We start from the raw sequence: 20,918 nt of genomic DNA, 5'->3' as shown, positions 1-20,918 counted from the left end.
CCGCCTTGCTTCTTCCCCGGGGGCCTTCACACCCCACGCACCCCACACACCAAGTGTTACAGATCCCCCAACCGAGTTCCACTTCGTGTCACTTCTGGCAGTCCTCGCACCTGCACCCTCCAGGATACTGTCCTCATTACTTTGTCCTGATCCCACGCCTCGCTTCTGTAGGATTTTCCCAGCAGCTCACCCTCCAGTTCACACTGGTGAGCTCAGCAAGGCACACAGCCCAGCGTGAGGCCCGCATCCCTGAATCCCCCCGCCCAGGTCAGGAGCCCATCAGGTTAGTGGGAGAGGACTTCCCGGGGAGTCCTGACAACAGTGGGGACGCTCCAAAAGCAGCCACATACCCACCAGTCGCTCTCCCCAGATACGGCAGCCGCGAGGGCTGCCTCATGAAGCTAAAATCCCGGCTAGTTTTCAGGCAACAGAAACCCTCTCTGGGGACCCACCAGTGAGCTCAACAAACGCGGTTTTGGAGGTCGGGAGTGGCTGACCTCGGGCTGCGCACGGCCTGGGGGTTAGGGTTACTGGTAGACCTGGGGCCTCACCATCGCACAGACGCAATGCTGGAACACGACGGCTCCCGCCTGCGACTGCACCACAGGATGGAAATGCCGGGAACGTTGGAGAGCCCATTTGGCAGGGCTCAGGCCAAGCACGCCACGCAGCTGGGCGGCAAAGGGACTGAATCTCTTTTTAGGCGGTGTCCCCCTGCAAGCAATTCCAAAGGACACTCGCCCCCTCCCCATTTCTGCACACATGTGGCTACAAGCTGATGCCATACGACTGTGTGTCAGAGGCCTTGTCGATGGCCCAAGATGTTAAGATATTCCACGACAGTGCCTCAGTCTCTGAAGGGATTGCCAGGGCCTTGGAGATCCCCATGCCACTTTGACGGCTGGACTCGAAGTTTGGGGCCGGGCCACGCACTGGATTTCAGACGAGCGCCCGTGCAATTAGTGCAGGATTTGCTTCCATCATCTTCACTCGATGGTAATGAAGTAATGGTTGGTTAAACGTGCTCTACCTACCTGACTTCTAAGCCATCCTCTACCGGTGCTGCTAACACCGGCCCCCCGCCAGGAGCTCCCCCAGGCATCACAGCAGGGGCTGATCTAGGGCTCGGTTGTAAGAAAGCATCTGACTAGAGCTGGTGATCCCCAGGGCCTCCCTTCCAGAACCGCTGCCTCAAATAAACCCTCCGCCGGCTGCTTGCCTCTCCACTGCCATACCCCTGCTCTCCTGCGTTTTGGAGATCTCACCCTTTGACCTCGCTTTTCCCTTCTCGGGCTTTTTCATTCCTGCGCGTCTGGTTGAAATTCACCGATAAAGAGAGAGTCCGGGAGATGCCGGGCGCGGGCATCCCTGAGTCCCCACAGGATGCGGCTGGGGTGAGCTCCCTGCTCTGCGGAGCCCCACTCACAGAGGAACGACCCCTGCCCCGCAGGACCCGCGATCCAGATGCAGGCGAGGCCGGCGCAGGTCAGGGTCTCCGACAGCAGGCGGCCCGGGCGCGCCGGAGGTGGGGGGGAGCGCGGAGCGGGGCGCGCACCTGACGCCGGTTAGGAGGCCGCCTGCGAATCGGGCCCACAACGCCAGACTGGGAGGCAGCTCGGCCTGCGGGTCATCGTCCTTGATTTCTTTTGCCTGCACAGACTGAGCAGGGCCCCTGGTAGCGCTCCCTCTATTATGCTCTGGAGGACAGGGCCCCGGAGGCCACTCTTCACGGGGAGGGCACCCACACACCCGCTACCTCAGGGGTCCCAGCACGCGGTCTCGGCAGCTCTGGTCGGTAGCAGCGCCTCCGTCCACCCGCCCTGGCCAGTGGCCAGGCCCAGGAGCCCTGCTTTCGGCTCTCTCCCCGGCACATTCTCCCTGGCTTTGCCGGGGGGGGGCACGACTCCTGAGCCTTCCCGTGGAACAGCCCCTGGGCCTTCTGCCTGACGTGGTGCCTTCCCTCTGCAGCACCTTCTTCTGCACCTTCTATCCCTACACCCCACCCCGACCCCGCAGACCCTCTTGGCATTTCTGCCTCATCGACTGTGGCCCAGGGCTGGTTTCGGTGCTCTTGGGAGCCATCTTGGCAGCCCGGGGGCACCATCCCCTGGGGGCCTGGCCAGGGGCCCAAAACCTGTACCCTGGAAGAGTGCTCCCGAATCAATAAAATCTCCCTCCTCCAGGGGGAGGTCCTGCCCCCTTGACCCTGAGCACTTGCGGGCCCCTTGGGGAACAGCTTCCTTCAGCTCTTACCAGGCCTGGCACAGCCTCAGGGCGGGGGTGAGGGGGTCGACGCCGGGGTGTCTGCTGGCCTGCAGGGCCCTGACCTAATGGCAGGCCTGTGCCAGCCTTGGTCAGCCTTGGAACCCGGCGGCGCTGTGACTCAGTCCTGGACCCAGGCCTCAGCTTTCCTCACCAGGCGGACTCCGGAGGGGAGCGCCTCCTCCCGGGCTCCCAACAAGGCACACCGGCTTTCACAGCGAGCTTTTAATTGCCCGAGAATCACTCTCAGCTTTTCCTTTTCTTTTCCCAAAACTTAACTGGGCTTAGCAACAGCCACACCATTTCATGGACCTTATATTTTCTCCCTCACTCGAGGGTTTTCAAACTCCTGACAGACGGAAAGCCCTGGTGAGTTCTCTCCGGCCAGAAGAGCACCCCAGCTCATCAGCGGTAAACATTTTAACAACTTCATGGTTACGTTGTTCCAGGGGCACAGAGGCCAGGAGTCTCCCTGCCAGCCGCGGCCCCCGGTCCAGCTCAGAACCCCACCCTGCAGCTGCTTTCTGGGGCCCACTCCTAGATGAAGCCCCCCCATAAAGAAAGCTTGTCAGAGGGCGCTCCCTACCTGGTTCAGGAGCCGCAGCTGTTGGGCAGAGGGAAAAGCTTCGAGAAGAGATGGGGCCTTTATAAACCCGCAGCCCTTCAGGGCTTTGGGCTGCCTGGGAAAGGAGGCAGGGCCTGGCTCTCAACAATTCTCTTCAGCTGAGGAAACGCCCAGAGAAGACGGACAGCGGAGAGCTGCCTGGGGTGTCCACCATCCCTGTGTAAGCTGTCCCAGGATCCAGCAGGCTGTGGGTACCGATGTGGGCTGATAGGTGGCCAGCAACTAGTGTGACATTGTCCAGAGGTAAATGACGAACATTCTCGTCTGATCAATTCCAATGTTTCAGTTGGGTAGAAGCAAGTTCACCTGTGCCCGGACACAGAGAAGGTGGGGAGCGTACATTGAGTCAAACACGCCTAACTCGGAACAAGAATATGGGGCAGCAGATCCTGTCTTCCAGAGGCTCTGTCTGCAGACAGGCACAGACTCCTGGTTCAATTGTGGACAGTTCGATTAACTGTACTTAACTGATAGCAAAAATGTATATTTGGAACAGGGATATGTAAACCAACCTTTTCAACTGTAATTTTTATGAAACTTAAAGGCGGATCAAGTATTCAAGATCTGAGCATCTTGCTTGAGATGTGCTGTAAGTGCGTGTTACACACTGGATTTCAAAGACCAAGTATGAGAAAAAGAATGTAAAATAAACCGTTAATTCTAAAACATTGATTATATGTTGAAATAATAGGTGCCTATACTGGGTTAAATAAAATATAGTAATAAAATTAAATCACCTATTTCTTTTTGCTTTTTTTGTAAGGCTAGCGGGTAATGCAAAAACCACGGATTTGGCTTACCTTCGGTTTTGCACACACCTAGTTGGAAGGAAGTCAAGACGCAAGGCACTGCCATGTGGTTCTCGTACTGGCCACTAGATGGCAACCTTAACCCAGGACTGCGATTTTCAGATTCCAGGTGGCAGCTTCTCCCAAGATCAATCTCGAGGGAAATCTAGAGGACAATATGGAGACAGGAAAAAAGTGAGAGAAAGACCCGGGAGAGGAAAGGACACTCCCGAACTGCGGGTTGTGTGTGGCTATGACTGTGACCAACAGCAGGAGGCTGCGGGCTCAGCTCTGGGAGAATAAAATAGAAGTGCATTGTCTAGGGTGCATCGTCCCAGGTGGGTGGCTCAGCGGGTTAAGCCTCTGCCTTTGGCTCAAGTCATGATCTCAGGGTCCTGGCATCGAGCCCCACATTGGGCTCTCTGCTCAGCAGGGAGCCTGCTTTTCCCCGTCTCTCTGCCTGCCTCTCTGCCTTCTTGTGATCTCTCTGTGTCAAATAAATAAAATCTTTTTTTAAAAAAAGTGCATTGTCTACCTGCCCCAGGCCCGCCTATGCCGGCTAGTGCAGATGTCCTTGGATAAATGGGTCATGCAGAAATGGTGCCGGTGAGGAGCCGAGGTGGTCAGAGAGACCACCTCCCTGCCCCCACCCATCCCTCCCAACTGCCTCTGGGTGCTGCTTTTCCTTGGAGACAGAGCACAAGTGCAGCCCAGAGCAGTCTCCTGGTGGAAAAGGCAGTGACGAGCTGTGGCTGTGTACTTCTGGGTCCTGATCTCAAGGGACTGACACCACCAGCAGCTTTGGCCTCTCTCCCTGTGTGTTGCGCGACCCAGTACTCCATGCCCCATATGCCAAAATAATGGGAATTCTGAGGACATCAGCTCCTTCAAATGGAAAATTTCAGATTCCACTGGAAACAGACATGAGGGGGGGAAAACAGACCAAGACTTAAAATAGGCATAAACACCATACAAAATAAGATAATTTTCCAGCAATATCGAATTAGAACAAGAAACTAGGAGACACCTGGGTGCCTCAGTCGTTTAGGCGTGACCTTCAGCTCAGGTCATGATTCCAGGGTCTTGGGATCGAGTCCCTCATCAGGCTCCTTGTTCAGTGAGGAGCCTGCTTTTCCTTTTTTTTTTTTAAAGATTTTTATTTATTTATTTGATAGACAGAGATTACAAGTAGGCAGAGAGGCAGGCAGAGAGAGAGGAGGAAGCAGGTTCCCCGCTGAGCAGAGAGCCCGATATGGGGCTCGATCCCAGGACCCTGAGACCATGACCCAAGCTGAAGGCAGAGGCTTTAACCCACTGAGCCACCCAGGCGCCCCTGGGAGCCTGCTTTTCAAACCTCCCCCTGCTCATGCTCTCTCCTTCTGCCAATTAGATTAATAAAATCTTTAAAAAAATTTTTTCTTAAAAGAAAGTGTTAAAAAAGAAAAGAACAAGAAACTAGAAAAGGAGCCAAGTAGAAGTGATAGACATGAAAACCACAGTGATTAAACTAAAGAACATAATAAAAGACTCAATAGTAGAAGACAGTTGAGAAATTGTGGGGTGCCTGGGTGGCTCAGTTGCTTACGCATCTGACTCTTGATTTTGGCTCAGGTCATGATCTCAGAGTCATGGGAAGGAGCTCTGCATTGGGCTCCTTGCTGGGCATGGAGCCTGATTAAGATTCTCTCTCTCCCTCCACTCTTTGCCCCTCCCCAACTGCCCTGCCCGCTGCACACTTTAAATAAATAAAATCTTAATTTAAAAAAATAAATAAATTGATGGGTTAGAAGGTAGGTTAAGAAACTCTCTTGGAAGAAGCAGGAAATGAAAGGAAATAGGATTAAAAAGGGAAATGCTAGTGCCTAGAAAACAGGGATGCCAGAAAACGAGATGAAGAAAAAAACAGAAATGGATACAACTCTCTGGGAGAAGGAACTGTAGAGATTCCTCTGATTGCAGGAAAGATTTTAAAAAACCTTAGGATGGAAAAACTCAAGGGTGCAGCTCTATGATTCCATTTGTATGAAGTTCCAAAGGGGCAGAGCCAGGCCATGGCACTGAGGTCGGCAGAGTGGCTCTGCTGGGGCTACAGGAGCACCGAGACCGAGGGGGCGACCCGGTCTCGGTGCTATTCCCGGGTCAGCTTGCTGTGTGACTGTGCGCTCACGACAATTCATCTAACTGGGGCACTGGGCTGGCTCAGTCGGAGCAGCGCGTGACTCTCGATCTTGGGGTCACGTGTTTGAGCCCCATGTGGAGGGGTGGATTGTACTTGAAATTTAAAAAAAAAAAAAAAAAGTTCATCAAACTACCCACGGTTTGTGCTTTTTCTTGTATTACGTCATTCTTTGATAAAAAGGTCACTGGACCAGGAGAGAACACACTGCCACATAACTCATAAGTTGAAGAAATGATAACAGAGGTAGAAAAACTTAGGACAACATATATAAAAATTTATGGGCCGCAATGAAAGCAGTGCTTTGAGGGAAATTCAAAGTCTGAAATATTTATATTAGGAAAGGGGAAAGGCAGAAAATGAATGAGCCACAGGGCCAAACTAAGATGTTAGAAAATAACAAATAATCAACACAAAATAACTAGGAGGCTAGTGTTACCCAGATACCAAAGCCAGATGAAACGTTACAAAAAATGACCAGCATGACTCGTAAGTATAGAAGCAAAAGTCCTCCATAAAACATTAGCAAACCAAATCCACCGGGTACTAAAAAGATTACCCACCGTGGCCAAATGGGATTTATCCCAAGCTCGAGAGGGTGGTTGAACATAAGAAATGGACCAGTGGAACACACTGTGTTAACAGAAGGAAGAAAAACCCAAATAATGATCTCAAATGACACAGAAAAAAACCTTTGACCAAATTCAACAGGCTTTCATGATAAAAAGCACACAGACAACTAAAAAATACAGAAGAACCTGCTCGATGCTAAAGGGCATTTATGAAAAAGACACACAGGTAACGTTGCATCCAATGGCGAAGAAGTGAAAGCTTTCCCACTCAGATCAGGAACAAAAACAAGGTGTTTGCTCTCACCACTGCGAGCAAATACTGTATTGAAATTATGGCCAGAACAAATTAGACAAGAGGAAAAAAAATTAATAAAAGTCATCGAAATGGGAAAGGAAAAAGTACAGCTACCTCTATTTGCGCATGACATGATCCTACCCACAGAAAAGCCCAAAGAATCGACAAGCGAGCGATTCAAGTTAATAACTTTAGGAAAGTGGCACGATGCAGGAGAAACACAAGAAGATCAGTTGAGGTTCTGTACCCCCGTGCCTATAACAAACATTCTGAAAAGGAAATTAAGAAAGCTGCTCCAGGGGCACCTGACTGGCTCAGTTGCTTAAAAAATCCAACTCTCGGTTTCGGCTTAAGTCATGACCTCAGGGTCGTGAGATCGAGTGTGGGGCTCCGTGCTCAATGTGAAGTCTGCTTGAGAGTCTCTCCCTCTCTCTCTTTCTGTCCCTTCCCATGCTCTTTCCCTCTCTCACAAATAAATAATTTTTTTAAAAAGATTTTTATTTATTTATTTGACAGAGAGAGATCACAAGTAGACAGAGAGGCAGGCAGAGAGAGAGAGGGAAGCAGGCTTCCCGCTGAGCAGAGAGCCCGATGCGGGACTCGATCCCAGGACCCTGAGATCATGACCTGAGCCGAAGGCAGCGGCTCAACCCACTGAGCCACCCAGGCACCCGCAAATAAATAATTTTAAAAAAGAAAGCTACCCATTAACATAGCATTGAGTTAATGAAATAGTACAACTAAAAGAAACCGGGGAGGTTTTAGACAAAGAGCTGACTCAGGCACTCAGGGAGCATCTCGTCACCCCAGACCGCGAGGAAACCCTGAAACCCTGTTTCAGACGTCAGGGCGTCTCCGAGCCAAGGGGAGAAGCTCCCACCGGTCGAGGCATCACGGTCTGAGCTTCAATAAGGACAATAATTACAATGGAGCGAAACCCTCACATACATTTAAATGTTTATTTATCTTTTTATTTTTTTAGAGGGGCTGGGGAGGGGCCAAGGGTGAGGGAGGGAGAGAATCTTAAGCAGCTCCAGGTCAGCATGGAGCCCGATGTGGGGCTTGATCTCATGACCCCGGGACCATGATGCGAGCTGAAATCAAGAGCCGGACACTTAACCGCCTGAGTCCCCCAGGGGCCCCCACCATTGTATACACTGAAATCTGCAGGAATGTCATAATTCTAGAACACAAAAACGTAACGGGCTGGGTCACTTTTGGAGGATGATTGAGGACAAACATCCTGAAAATCAGTGAGAGAAAAAGTGTTAAAAACTCTGTGAAGGGGGCACCTGGGTGTCTCAGTCAGTGGGGCGGCTGACTCTCGATTCCAGCTGAGGTCATGACCTCAGCATCATGAGATAGAGCCCTACATTGGGCTCTGCCCTCAGTGCAGAGTCTGCTTGAAGTCTCTCTCTCCCTCTCCCTCTCCCCTGCCCTTCCCCAGTGAGCACATGCTCTCTCTCTCTCAAATACATAAGTGTTACCAAAGAAACCCGCAAAGGAAAAGTTGGTAAACATTTCCCCTCCACCAGGGGGCCCCCAGAGTCGCCCTGCAGGAGGACAAAGGACTAGTTTCCAAGCCCAAAGTGGGGTGCCAAGGCCCCAGTGTGCCCTGACCTGCCCCAGCCCAGGTTCTGTGCAGAGAAATGACATGCCTGGGCACGGTGACTGAGAAGGAGACCCTTCAGTGTGGGCCCCACAGCAGCCCCAGCTCTGTCACCAACTCCCGGAGGGCCTGGGGCAGGTGGCCAACCCTCTGACCCGGCCAGTGCCTGTGCAACAGGCCACAAACCCCCAGCTCCCAGGGGCTGGTGTGAGGGGGCCATGGCCGCCATGGCCCCCAGGAGCCTGGCAGCACACCCAGGCCAGAGAGAGCCCTCAGGCAGAGGCCCCTGCTCCTGTGGGTCTGGGCTGGGGCCTGGGCAGCTGGCCTGATTGAGGGGGCCAAGACACACGCAGACAGGACCTGCCCTCTGGGCTGAGCAGGGGCAGTGCGAGGTCCGAGGGGAGCACCAGGGTGGCAGAGCCGGGCCATACCGAGCAGGAGGACACGCCGCTGGCGCCTGCGCAAACCATCACGGCTGTGATCTTGCTGCCCCAGAACTTCGTGCACTCGGCGTTGGACAGGAGGGGCAGGGCCGCCTGCTGCAGCTTGTTGGGGGTCTTGTAGGCTGGAGGGACACAGCAGGCCCGGAGGGGTCGGGGCCCCTCCCCCGCCCACCCCGCCGGACTCCCGGGGTCCCGAAGCACACCAGTACGTCACACTCCCAGCCCAGACCCCCTGGCCAGTGCCACACACAGCCACCAGCCTCGAGTCTGGAGAGAAGTCGGGCCTGGAAGTGGGGCATGGCAGTGAGGGGGGCCACGCTTGCCGGTGCTTCCGTGCTTCTCCGCAAAGTGGTCTTCAAGGCCAGAGTGCTTAAGCACATCTTTTTTTTTTTTTTTTTTTAAAGATTTTATCCATTTATTTGAGAGAGAGAGACAGCAAAGCAGGGGGAACAGCAGGCAGAGGGAGAAGCAGACCCGCTGCTCAGCAGGGAGCCTAACGTGGGTCTCAATCTCAGGACCCCGGGATAGTGACCGAGGCCCAACCAACTGAGCCACCCAGGCGTCCCTAAGCTCATCTCTATTCGTGTTTGGTAGGTTTTCCATTAAGAGGGTTTTAAATAGAGAAATGGAAAGATTTACAGCTGTGTTGCAATTTAGACAAGAAAAAAAGGAAAAGCCACAGGGGTGCCCCCCGCCCCCTGAGACTCCCAAGTGCATACACGTTTCCTGGGTGGAAACACGGGTCGTGCTCACCATTGTACTTGGTCCTTCCCCAGCCAGAGGTGGTGCACAGCAAACCAGAGGGAAATTCGTCTGTCACCTCAGGCAGGCATACAGGGGACACCGTCTGGGAGAAGCGGGCAGGCGTGGCCAGCTTCCGCAGGGCAATGTCATGGCCAATGGTGAACATGTTGAACTTGGGGTTGTTGAAAACCTATAGGGCAGAGCTGAAACAACAAAATTAGGCCCTCGGGTCCGTTGGCCCTCAGGTTGCAAGGAGATAAGCTCTTTTTTTGGAGGCCACCGTGCAGGAAACAGACCCACAGAAGCCCGCAATGAGAATTCAGAGGGCATCCCCATCCATGCTGGGCTCCTGTGTCTCCAGCAGCACAAGGGTTCTGTCCTTCCTGCTCCTGTCCCCACCCAGGCCAGTCGCACCCGGCTCGGGCGTACCTTGGCAATCTTCAGGACCTGGATGTTCTCCTCATTTGAGCGCTGGTTAAACTACCCAGCCACGATGAGGTGAGACGTACTAGGGCGATCACATGGAAATTAAGGACTGGGAGTGGGCCTGCTCCCTCCTCACTCCCAAACGTAGGCAGAATCAGAGCGCTGAGCCTGCCCAGGTCTCACCTGATCCCACAGTGGGCGGCAGTAACCACCCAGTCCTCACTGATGAGGGAGCCCCCGCAGAAGTGGAAGCCAGTGTTGTCCTGGAGGAAGACGGGGAGGTCAGTGCTGGCTGGATGCCGGCAGCCCCCGGCCTGGCTAATACCGCAATGTGTCTCCCACTCACCTGCAGGGACACCTGCCAGGGCCAGGAGCCCGGAACAGTGTTCTCCCCATTGATGATCCTGGACAGGCCACTCAGCATAGGCTTGATGGCGGGGACCCCGCAGTCTGGGGTGGGGCAGGAGGAGGGGGAAGAAGGCTGAGGCCCAGGGCCAATCTGCAGGACTCCTGGTTTCTTCCAGGCCGGTGCAGGACCCCACACCACACTCTTCCCACCCCCACATGACTGCTGCTGCACTCTTCAACCTGTAGGCACGATGGTCCCCCGTGCAGCCTGCTCGCCCCACTCATGCTGCCCTGCCCAGGGCCTTCCTTTAAAGATTTTTATTTATTTATTTGACAGACACATCACAAGTAGGCAGAGAGGCAGGCAGAGAGAGAGGGGGAAACAGGCTCCCCACTGAGCAGAGAGCCCCATGCGGGGCTCCATCCCAGAACCCTGGGATCATGACCTGAGCTGAAGGCAGAGGCTTTAACCCACTGAGCCATCCAGGCGCCCCCGGGGCCTTCCTGATGAAGGAGCAGAAAACAGGCTGAGAAATCAGACTGCGGGGCTGGACACCCAGCCTGCGTGCTGTGAGCCCTCAGAGGGTCGCCGAATCGCCATTGCTCGCTTCCTCAGTAAGCCGGGGAGCAAACGAGGCTCACCGCTCGGGTCAAAACTCACCTGTTGAGTGGGGGAGTGAAATTAAAACCTGGCTAACCCCAAGTGCACAGGGGACCCTGGAACGCGGACGCCTGCCTTGGCGAAGCAGGTAAGAAATGGGGCCTTCCTCCCTGCTGAATTTTCTTTTCCAGAGATTTCAGGAACTATTCATGCAGCAAGTTTACATTTCTTAATTATTAAAGAAAACAGGACTTCAGTTCTGCCCCATCAAATGACCCACGGGGAACACAGAAAACGTGGGGTTGAATTGTCCCCGGCTCTGAGAAAAGACAGGTGTCCTCCATAGGTCCGTGAGGACCGGGGGAGTTCTCGGCACCCGTGCAAGCAACGTTGGGCTCCCGGAGCCCCCGCGGACAGGCAGCCCTCCCCCGGGGAACACAGGCCGGCGCCTGCCCTGCTGCCCCCGGGTCGCCCAACACAGCAGAATCTTGCCGAAACACGTCAGCACGCTAATCGCTTTCTCCGCAACAGCAAAGACGTTAGAACTACACCGGGATGAATTTACACAGCTGACCACTTTACAGTGAACGGGTATCCGCACCAGTGGGGATAAATCCGTAACATAACACGGGCAGGGGAAAGCACTCTGTCTTTTGTTTTTAAAGTACGCTCGATGCGCAGCATGGGGCTTGAACTCTCCACCCTGAGATCCAGGGCGGTATGCACCAAGCCAGGCGCCCCGGGCACGCTTTAAAATTGACGGAGTGTGGGGCGCCTGGGTGGCTCAGTCTGCCTCCGGCTCAGGTCATGATCCCAGCGTCCTGGGATTGAGCCCCACGTCGGGTTCCCTGCTCAGCGGGAAGCCTGTTTCTCCCTCTCCCACACTTCCTGCTTGAGTTCCTTCTCTCTGTCGTCCCTAGTTCCTGTTAAGAAGAAAGTAATACTCGTGGTTGTCATATTATTTCCTGTACTTTTTACCATTTCCTCTTCTTTTTTAGTGGAAAATAAAACACTTCACATGTGCCTGGCACAACAGATGAAAATCTGAGGAGAGGCACTGAGAGTCCCCTGTGACCGCACCCGGCTCTGCTCACAGCACCCCTGCCTGAGCCATGCCTGGGGCCGTAGGACTCAGCAGAGGCCCAGACTGGGCTCTGGCACCCTCCTGGCTCAGAGAGCCCCAGAGGACCCCGGTGTTCCCAGCAGCCTCTGGGGAGAGGCCCCCAGGTACAGGGAAGGGGGCTCCAAACACCCTTGTGGCCAGGTCCTAGGGCTCGCCCTGGACAGGGCACCTCGAGCTCCTTCTGTGGGGCTGGCAGCAGAGCCACTGAGGGCTCAGGCCCTCCTCCTCAGCCTGCTACAGGTCTGGTAGGTCCACACCTGGGGTCCCAACACTCACAACCAAAGGTAGCTCCCACAAGGGAAAAGCAGGAGAGAAGCCAGAGAAAGGCCATGTTGCCGTCGTCAGAATGATATGGGACAACCATGCTGGGGGCCCTGCTTTTAAGTCCCCTGGGCAACCCCAAGCCCTGCCCAGCCAGAGGAGCCCGAGATCCATCCTCCCTGTTATCAAAGGACCTTGAGCAATAAGTGGGGGTCAAGCCCCTGGCACAGCTGGGCTGGACTCTCAGCCTGGGATGCCCCAGCCCCTGGGAAAAGGGCAGCTGGTCTGATGCATTGTCACCCCTATGACTTGGCAACACCTGGAATCCCGAAGGCTAAGTGGGCGGTGCAGGCACCCCAGCCAGGAGCTCAGGTCCCCCAGAGCCCAGCTCTGTGCAGGCTTTAGCCAGTATCAGATGCGGGGACCAGCCACTGCCAGGGCAACAGGGAGCAATCCCAGCTCCTAACCATAGGCAATCCCACCACGGGGTTTGAAGAACACCGGCTGTGGTCACCAGGAGGCCTCCAGTATACTGAACAGAGGTAGCAGGTGCTCAGCAAAGAGTATTTTCAGTGAGGGGAGCCTGGGTGGCAGAGTGGGTTAAGCCTCTGCCGTCAGCTCAGGTCATGATCCCAGGGTCCTGGGATCGAGCCCCACATCGGGCTCTCTCCTCATCGCGGAGCCTGCTTCCCCCTCTCTCTCTGCCTGCCTGTCTGCCTACTTGTGATCTCTGTCTGTCAAATAAATAAATTAATTAAATAAAATCTTGGGGGAGGGGAGTATTTTCAGCTCTATGTCATCTAGAAGTGTTGTACAGGTGGTCCAGGTCATCGAGGGGGTCCCCTTCAAACCAGCCCGGCCAGGTAGCTCCTGAGCGCGGCTGAGGGGGTGTGTGGGGGTGAGGACATTGCCCTCACGGAGGCCACAAGCAGGTTCTAGGTGAGCAAACAACTGACAGGCCATCGTGCCCCTAGCCCTGGGCTCAACTCGGTCTCTTCCTTTGGTAACTCACAGCGTAAGGAACTAGTCACTGTAGACAGCTCCACGTCCCGTAAAATGGGGCACTGGTTCCACGCCATTAAATGACCCACAGGGAAACAACAGAAACGATGTGATGATCCCAGAACACTGAGAAAAGGAGGGGCGGGTAATAGGATGGGGATACGTTTGCCACAAGTAGGGGCCCAGTGACCTCTCGGCAGATCCTGGTGTAGACGCTGGGCTGGGTGCTCCCGTGCGCATGGCACACGGCGCCCCTGTCCTCATGAGGCCCGAGCCTAGTGACAGAGTCACACACCGAAACGACAGAAATATGACGTGGTGAGTCCCATTGTCCAGGCAGGGCAAGGAGAGCGCTGTGGTTCTGGAAGGTGGTCTGGGCTTCAGCCCTGAGCCGGTTTGTCGGGGAAGCTAGGGGTGGCCAGAGGGGTCTCCTCCCGAGGCTTCTGGGCACTGAGCTCCCCAGGCCTGCGTCAGCCCGGGAGAGGCCGGCCAGCGCGAGCGGCACAGGGTCACTGCTCCTGATCCAGCCGCCAGGAGCCTTTGTCTTAGGTCTGTGTGGGCTCGGCATGGAGTTTGTTCCAAATGCTTCCCGGGGGGTAAGCAGGGGCTCTGACCTGTGGGGACAGTGGCCACGGGCGGGGCAGGCTTCCAGAGGGACCCCGTCTCTAGGGCAGAGCCGAGGGAGCCACATTTCCAGGAAAGTTGAGAGCCACCAGGTCTGAAGCTTTTCGACGCCCCCCGCTGTGTGCGCCCCCCGCCCTGGGGGGTCCCAGCCGAGTGTCCACCTTGGCTGCGAGTGTGAGGAGTCCAAAGTTAGGGTCCACGGCAGGGTCATTTACATTTGCTGCGGTTTTTTTCTTTTTTCCTTCGCTCATTCCAAGCAGGTAGCCCAGCCGACTGTATTTCCTTGCCTCAGGGACTTTTCCAGAGCAGAAAGAGCTGGAAGTCTCTGGCTCTTTGGGTCTGTTGCAAAAGTAAACTCCTGGCCCAGTGGAGTATAAGAGGAATCTTCTGGAAAGGCAGGGACGGCTCCCCCACTTGCAGAGGCGAGCGTGGGTGAGGCTCGGAGCCCCGAGGTCACGGCTACTCCCACCTGCTGCCACGTCTCCTACTTTGACAGTAAACCAGGCCTGGAGCTGAGCAGCAGCAGCAGCAGCGAGGCCTCCGCGTTGCCTGCCTGAGCCCTTCTCCCTTCTCCTCCACACAGAGGGCTGCCGCAGAGGGTCAGCTCGCCCCAGCTCTCAGCCGGGAGGGGAGGCTCTGACTAGTGTCCCTGGGTCCCCGCTGCCGCCCAGAGGTTGTGACGAAACCGGCCCCCGCCCCGCGGCGCCCGGGGGTCTCGAGTGCGTGTGCCGCTTGGCCCGCGGGCCGCCATCCTGGACCCTGACTCGGGACTGCGACAACCCCCTCCCCCAACCTCCCAGGGGAACCTGCCCCCCTCAAGCTCCGTGAGAAGCTCCTGTGACTAGAGCCCTGCGCACCTCACCAGCCTTGTGTGTTTTTCCTAAACCTGCCCACACCTTTGTAAAGTTCCCTTCATTTAAATTCAACTCAATAACCCAATTTTGAGGGGCGCCTGGGTGGCTCAGTGCGATAAAAGCCTCTGCCCTCGGCTCAGGTTATGATCCCAGGGTGCTGGGATCGAGACCCGCATCGGCTCTCTGCTCAGCAAGGAGCCTGCTTCCCCCTCTCTCTCCACCTCACTCTCTGCCTCCTTGTGATCTCTGTCTGTCAAATAAACAAATAAAATCTAAAAAATAACAAATTAAAAGATAACCCAATTTTGAGGGTGCCACCCGTTTTCCGGCAAGACCGTGACTGATGTAGTGCTTGCCTCCCCGGCCCAATGAACATGGCGTTCTGGGAAGGCGTTGCTCACAGACTGGAGAAGTCCAGGGGTAACCTCTTTGTCAGAGAAGAGGAGACCCCGCTGGCCCACGGGGTGGGGCCGGGGCATCGCCAATTAGCACAGGCAGAGGCCGAAGGACAGGTGGAAACAGGCCCTCGGAGGCAGGTGGCTGTGGCACCGAGTCCCTCCAGGGTCAGCAGTGGTCACAAATCCTGCGGAGTTGGACCAAGCGTGCAGGAGGACACAAGAAGCTGATGACAACCACGAGTCTGAGGGAGACGACATCAAAACCACAGTGAGATACAGCTCATTTCCATACAGGATGGCAACTAGAAGCCGAAACCAAAAACCAAAACAAACAAACAAGCAAACGAACAAACAAAACCCCAGGAAAGAAGAATGAGAAAGGATGTGGAGAAATGGGATCCCTCGCACACTGTCGGTTCCTCAAAAAAAGAAGAACAGATTTACCCCATGATCTCGCAATTCCACCTTGGCGCATACACCCAGAAGAATTCAAAGCAGGTATCTGTACGCCCATGTCTGTACCAACATTATCTACGGTATCTAAGACATGGGAGTAACACACGTCTAACCACAGATGAACACAGAAACAGAAGGTGCTCTATGTAGAGAAGGGAACATCAATTCGGCCTTAAAAAGGAAGGAAATCCCGGGCGCCTGGGTGGCTCAGCGGGGTAAGCCTCTGCCTTCGGCTCAGGTCATGGTGTCAGGGTCCTGGGTCGAGCCCCGCATCGGGCTCTCTGCTCAGCGGGGAGCCTGCTTCCCTCTCTCGCTCTGCCTGCCTCTCTGCCTACTTGGGATCTCTCTCTCTGTGTCAAATAAATAGATAAAATCTTTAAAAAAGAAAAAGGAAGGAAATCCCAACACAGGCTACAGCATGGACAAAACTGTAGGGTGTCAGGCTCACTGAAAGAAGCTAGTCACGAAAAGGCAGACTCCGTACGATCCCATTTATAAGTCATCGGACAGCAAGTAGAATGACGGCTGCCTGGGGCTGGCGGGGGAGACAACGGAAGGTTACAGTTTAACAGATGCAGAGCTCCACTGTAGCAAGATGAAGAGAGTTCTGGACGCAGCGGTTATGATGGGAAAGCACTTAACACCACTGATGGAGCTGAACATGGTCCAGACGGCAAATTACCACAATTTGAAAATTAAGAAAACACACAAAAACTGAGATGCTGCTTCCCACCGACCATGATGGCGATGATTTTTAAAAGGGGAAAAAAGAGGTTTTGGCAAGGATGTGGAGAAACTGGAATCCTTGCACACTGCTGGAGGGGATAGGAAATTCGGTAGTCTCTGTGGAAAACGGTATGATGGCTCCTCAAAGAGCTAAACATTGAATCATCCTATGACCTAGCAATTCCCCTCCTAGGTACATATATTCCCTCCAAAGACGAGAGCAGGGATTCAAACAGATACTTGTATGCCAATATTCACAAAGGCCAAAGCTGGAAACAACCCAAATGTCCATCAGGGGACAAATGGATAAATGAACTGGGCACAGGCACACAGTGGAATATTACTCAGTCACGAAAAAGAACAGAGTACAGCTGTATCCTACAACACGGGTCAACCTTGAAAACATTAGACTCAAAGACACAAGCCGGTCCCAGTGGCCCACCTAGTGCACGATTCCAGTTCCGAGACACATCCATAATGGACAAATCCATAGAGACGTACATTAAATTGAGGTTACCAGGGCTGGGGGAGAGGAAAATTGGCGTTATCCTTCAGGGGACACACTTGAAGTGATGAGAACGTTTTGGGAATAGGGAACATGGTTGTGCAAATTGGGAATGTAATTACTGCCACTGAATTGTACACTTAAAAACGGTGAAAATGGATGGACATTGGGGAGGGTATGTGCTATGGTGAGCGCTGTGGATTGTGTAAGACTGATGAATCACAGACCTGTACCCCTGGGGCAAATAATACATTATAAGTTAATAAAAAAAATTTTTTTAATGGTGAAAATGGGACCTTTCATGTTATATATATTTTAACACAATTTTTAAAAACTAATGCAATAAACCCAAAACCTTTGCTTCATCCACTTGAAATGGGTGAATTGTACGGCCCGTGATTCACACCATACCACCACCACAGACAAGCCTGGAGCCTGACTTTGGGCTTGGAGTCTTACAGAGCCTGACAGACACACAACCCCACCAGGTAAGGAGCTGGTGGGGAAGGAGTGGTGTACTTACTTTAAGCAGACAGAGCAAGGCTGGAGAACTCTGAACCCCAAATCTCCATGAAGCCCCCCTTGCCAATACAGGTGCTCCCCGCCCCTGTCCGAGGGAGCCAGTCTCCATCTGCACAAATGCTCTGTGCCCACCTGGGGCGGCCGCCTTCTGAGAGAGAGCCAGTTCTCCCCAGAACCTACCCCACCCATCCGCACCCCTACCCCTGCCCATGGCACGAGTTGGTCCTTTCCATTTCCCTGTACCCACACCTTTCACCCTTAAACTTAAGTGGAAGGTGAGACACTGAAGATACAAACAGATGAGAACCAGACCACAGAGCACAGAGCTCTGCCCCCTCCATGCCCCCAACTCCCCACCCCCAGCCTGCAGCAACCACCCCACCCTTTCTCTATGACAAAGCTTTCCCCTGCCACTGCCTGCCTTGGATTTGTGCCTGAGGCCAGTGATGGGGACAGACCACCTCGCTATGGATAGCAAGACCCCTCCCCACCCGTTCCCCTTGGGCGATCTTCACCACCTTTCACAAAGGCCAAGCTCCCATGACAGGCCTCCCCCAGGCGTCCCCCCACCAACCCCGTGGGGTACAACGGACGTGGCCTGCATTTCCAGCCAAGAACACAAGTGAATCACAAAACCATTCGGCTGAGTGAAAAGAATCCACATACAAAGACAACAACATATAGTCCGCTTCCGTGTATATCAATTTCTAGAACAGGCAAAACTAATACGTGGTGAAAGAAATCAGAACGGTGGTTGCTGGTTGCCTCAGAGGAGGGATAGCTGGAAAGAGGCATACGGGAACTTTCTGGAATGATGGCATCATCTTATACCCTGGTTGTGGTGTTTCTTACACTATGGTGTGTGTGTGGGTGTGTGTGTGCCTGGGTGGGTGTGTGTGTGTGTGTCTCTGTTTGTCCCTCTGCTCACTTAAGACCTGTGCATCGCATCACATGTAAATTATACTTCAATATACGTTATTTTTAATAAAAAGAAGAGTCTGGGATTTGACCTCCTGAGAGGCAGGGCTTCAAGAAGAGGGACCCCTTCACCTAAGGAAACTGACATTTGAGTTTCGGCCTCGAGCAATACCCCAGTCGTAGACCTGTCAGCGGTGGAAGGACGCACTCCTCCGCGCCTCGCGAACCTGGACCACCCCCCCACCGCGCCCCGCACAACCCCCACCAGAAGCCAGATTCTAGGAGGCAGCCTGGCAGGGACTGGCTCAGGGCCTGCTGTCCCCAGCAAAGCGCAGGCGTCCCTGGAAAGAGCGTTCCCATGCTGTTTGTTGCCACGGCGCCCTCGGAGCCGGTCATCCTGAGACACCCGCCCCCCTTTTCCAGGAATTTCTTCAGCACCGCCCGCCAACACACCAGCTGCTGCGCCCTTGCAACGAGGTGACCCGCGCGGTTAGCCTTCCTGAGATGGCCCGCCACCCGCAACCAGGGCCATACCTTCTCCCTTGGGGTGTGCAGGAGTAGAGACGGGTGCGCTCCAGGAGCCCAGACGCAGGGTTCCAAACCCGAGGGTGGGAAGTTAGAAATAGCGACAAATGGAAACCAGGGAAATACTCGATACGGTCAGCTTCGTTTGGCTGAACAGCCGGGTCCGGACACCCGGAGGCTCAGCCTGGGACCCCGACGACTTGGCTGCTTGTCCCAGGCCTCAACGCGCGAGGGTCGGAGGAGCCCCGCGTCGTGAAAGGACCGGAAGGGCGCGGGCCAAGGGGTCTTTCCTCGGGCTCTGGGGTGGCGACGCGGCAGGCTGGAGGGCCTCGGGCCCCGCCCCCCGCAGGAGTGCGCGCACGTGCGGCCCGCCCTCCCCGCCGCCACCTGCAGCTGCGCGCCTTCCCACACCTCCGCCGCCCGTGCGCGAGGGCGCGGGCTGGGCGGGGTCCCGGCGCTCCGAGGCCGCGGCCCCACCCCCACCCGCGGCGCCCCTCCCACCTTGGGTCCTGCGGGCCCTCCGACCGCGGCCACCTCGCTTTCCGACAGGTGGAACGACGCACCCAGAGGCTGCAGCATCGCGTCAGCGGCTACCCGACCGCGTCTTCATAGGGCCCCGCCTCGGTCCCCCAGCCCGCGCCCCCGGCCTCCTGCCTTCCAGACTCACGAGTGCCCTCGGCCTCCAGAGCGTGGCAAGTCGCTCTTGTCATTGCCTCGGCTTGGGCACAGTCCCCGAGGCGCACTCCACCTGCTCCTATAACTTATAGGATGTCCCCTCTGGGTGAGGCCCTCCTGCCTTGGTATTAACCATGATAACTCCTTAGCCGGTGGGAATGTACATTTTACTCCCCCCCCCCCCCCCCCCCCGCCTTTTCAGTAAATTCTCCCGCTCCTGTCCCCATGCATGCTTCCTAAAAGCAGGAGAAATCTGTGTTTCTTTTCTTTTGTCCCAGCCCGCTCTGGGCCTGGTAAACTAGGCTGGAAAGGATGAACGGGCTTGCACGGATAGCAGGGTCTCACAGAGGGGGCCACCCTCCCGCCTCCTGTTTGTGCCCTGCTTTCCCCCCTGATACAGTGTGGCCACCCCTCGCTGTCATTAGACAGTCTTCTAGAATGCAGAAAGGGCACCGATAGGAATTCAAGAAGGAGTACAGAGGACCAACCGACATGGATTGTCGTTAGGCCGGGTCCTAGCGCAGTCCTTTCATAATGCCGACAAGCATCCCCATTTTTACTACTTAGAAACAAAACCAGAGAGGTCACATAACCTGCCCAAGTCTGCACAGCTGTTTCTGTGCGGAGCCCTGTACTGCGGAGCACGCTACCGTCAGTGCGACGGAAATGAAAAGCAGCCACGAGTTACCATTTTCCTTGCGTGTTTTGCGGGACTCACGCTGTACCTCCCGCTCGCACCCTCACCCTCAAATTTCTCCTTCCCTGGATTCTTAAGTGCTGAGCAAGGCCCCACTGTCCACCTGTCACCCAACCAGAAGCAGTCCTCCTTGCCTGCCCCGCCCAATCCCATTTCCTCCTGCCTGACCCAGTCCTCCACCAGTTCTCACTGAGAGCATAACCCCAGGAGGCGCCATGCTCCATTCCAGGGTCCGTGGCATCTGGGTAATGAGAGACACGGCCTGGTGTGCACAGGCATTGGGTGGCTTGCCCCCCTGAGCCACGCTGCACATAGCCCAAGTGACCACCCCAGATGCTGAACAGACCCTCACAGAGCCTTCTTGACCATCCCAAGGCCAAAGGAACATTCTCAGCCCTGGCCGGCTGCGCCTTGGTCCCCACTCCTCCTCCCTCCTTGACCACACTGCCCAGGGCTTTAGAATAACTAACACACTAACACACCAACTCAGTTACTTGTCCAAGGTTCTCCAGCCCATGAGAGAGTAGGCTGGGGCTCCAACCATGCCCAGGCCTGGCTGCTGTCCCAAAGTCCACTTCCTGGAAGAGGAAGCCCAAGTTCTCTGAGCTCTTCTCCGTGGCTACCTTGTTTGGAACCACCCTTTGCCCTTGACCCAGACCCAAGCAGGACCCTGGGCCACAGCTGCTGCCATCACACACCCCGATGCCAGCCCTGCTCTGGCACATTCTACCTCCGCGGGCACA

The 20,918-nt window shown here is 55.0% G+C and overlaps 1 protein-coding gene across 1 annotated transcript; it reads right to left on the bottom strand.

The window, feature by feature from the left end:
• Positions 1-88: 88 nt before the first annotated feature.
• Positions 89-12,425, bottom strand: LOC125089548 (chymotrypsinogen 2-like). Its single transcript, XM_047711823.1, is given in 8 exon segments — positions 89-103; positions 8,251-8,271; positions 8,759-8,892; positions 9,524-9,704; positions 9,944-10,022; positions 10,124-10,203; positions 10,287-10,390; positions 12,289-12,425. Coding segments are annotated over 8 exon segments (702 nt in total). The 5' UTR covers positions 12,377-12,425.
• Positions 12,426-20,918: the final 8,493 nt, after the last annotated feature.

This window comes from Lutra lutra, chromosome 17, assembly GCF_902655055.1.
Source record: "Lutra lutra chromosome 17, mLutLut1.2, whole genome shotgun sequence".
NCBI classification, from domain to species: domain Eukaryota; kingdom Metazoa; phylum Chordata; class Mammalia; order Carnivora; family Mustelidae; genus Lutra; species Lutra lutra.
Note: the sequence above shows the minus strand (reverse complement) of the source record. Positions and strands in the feature narration are given on the sequence as shown.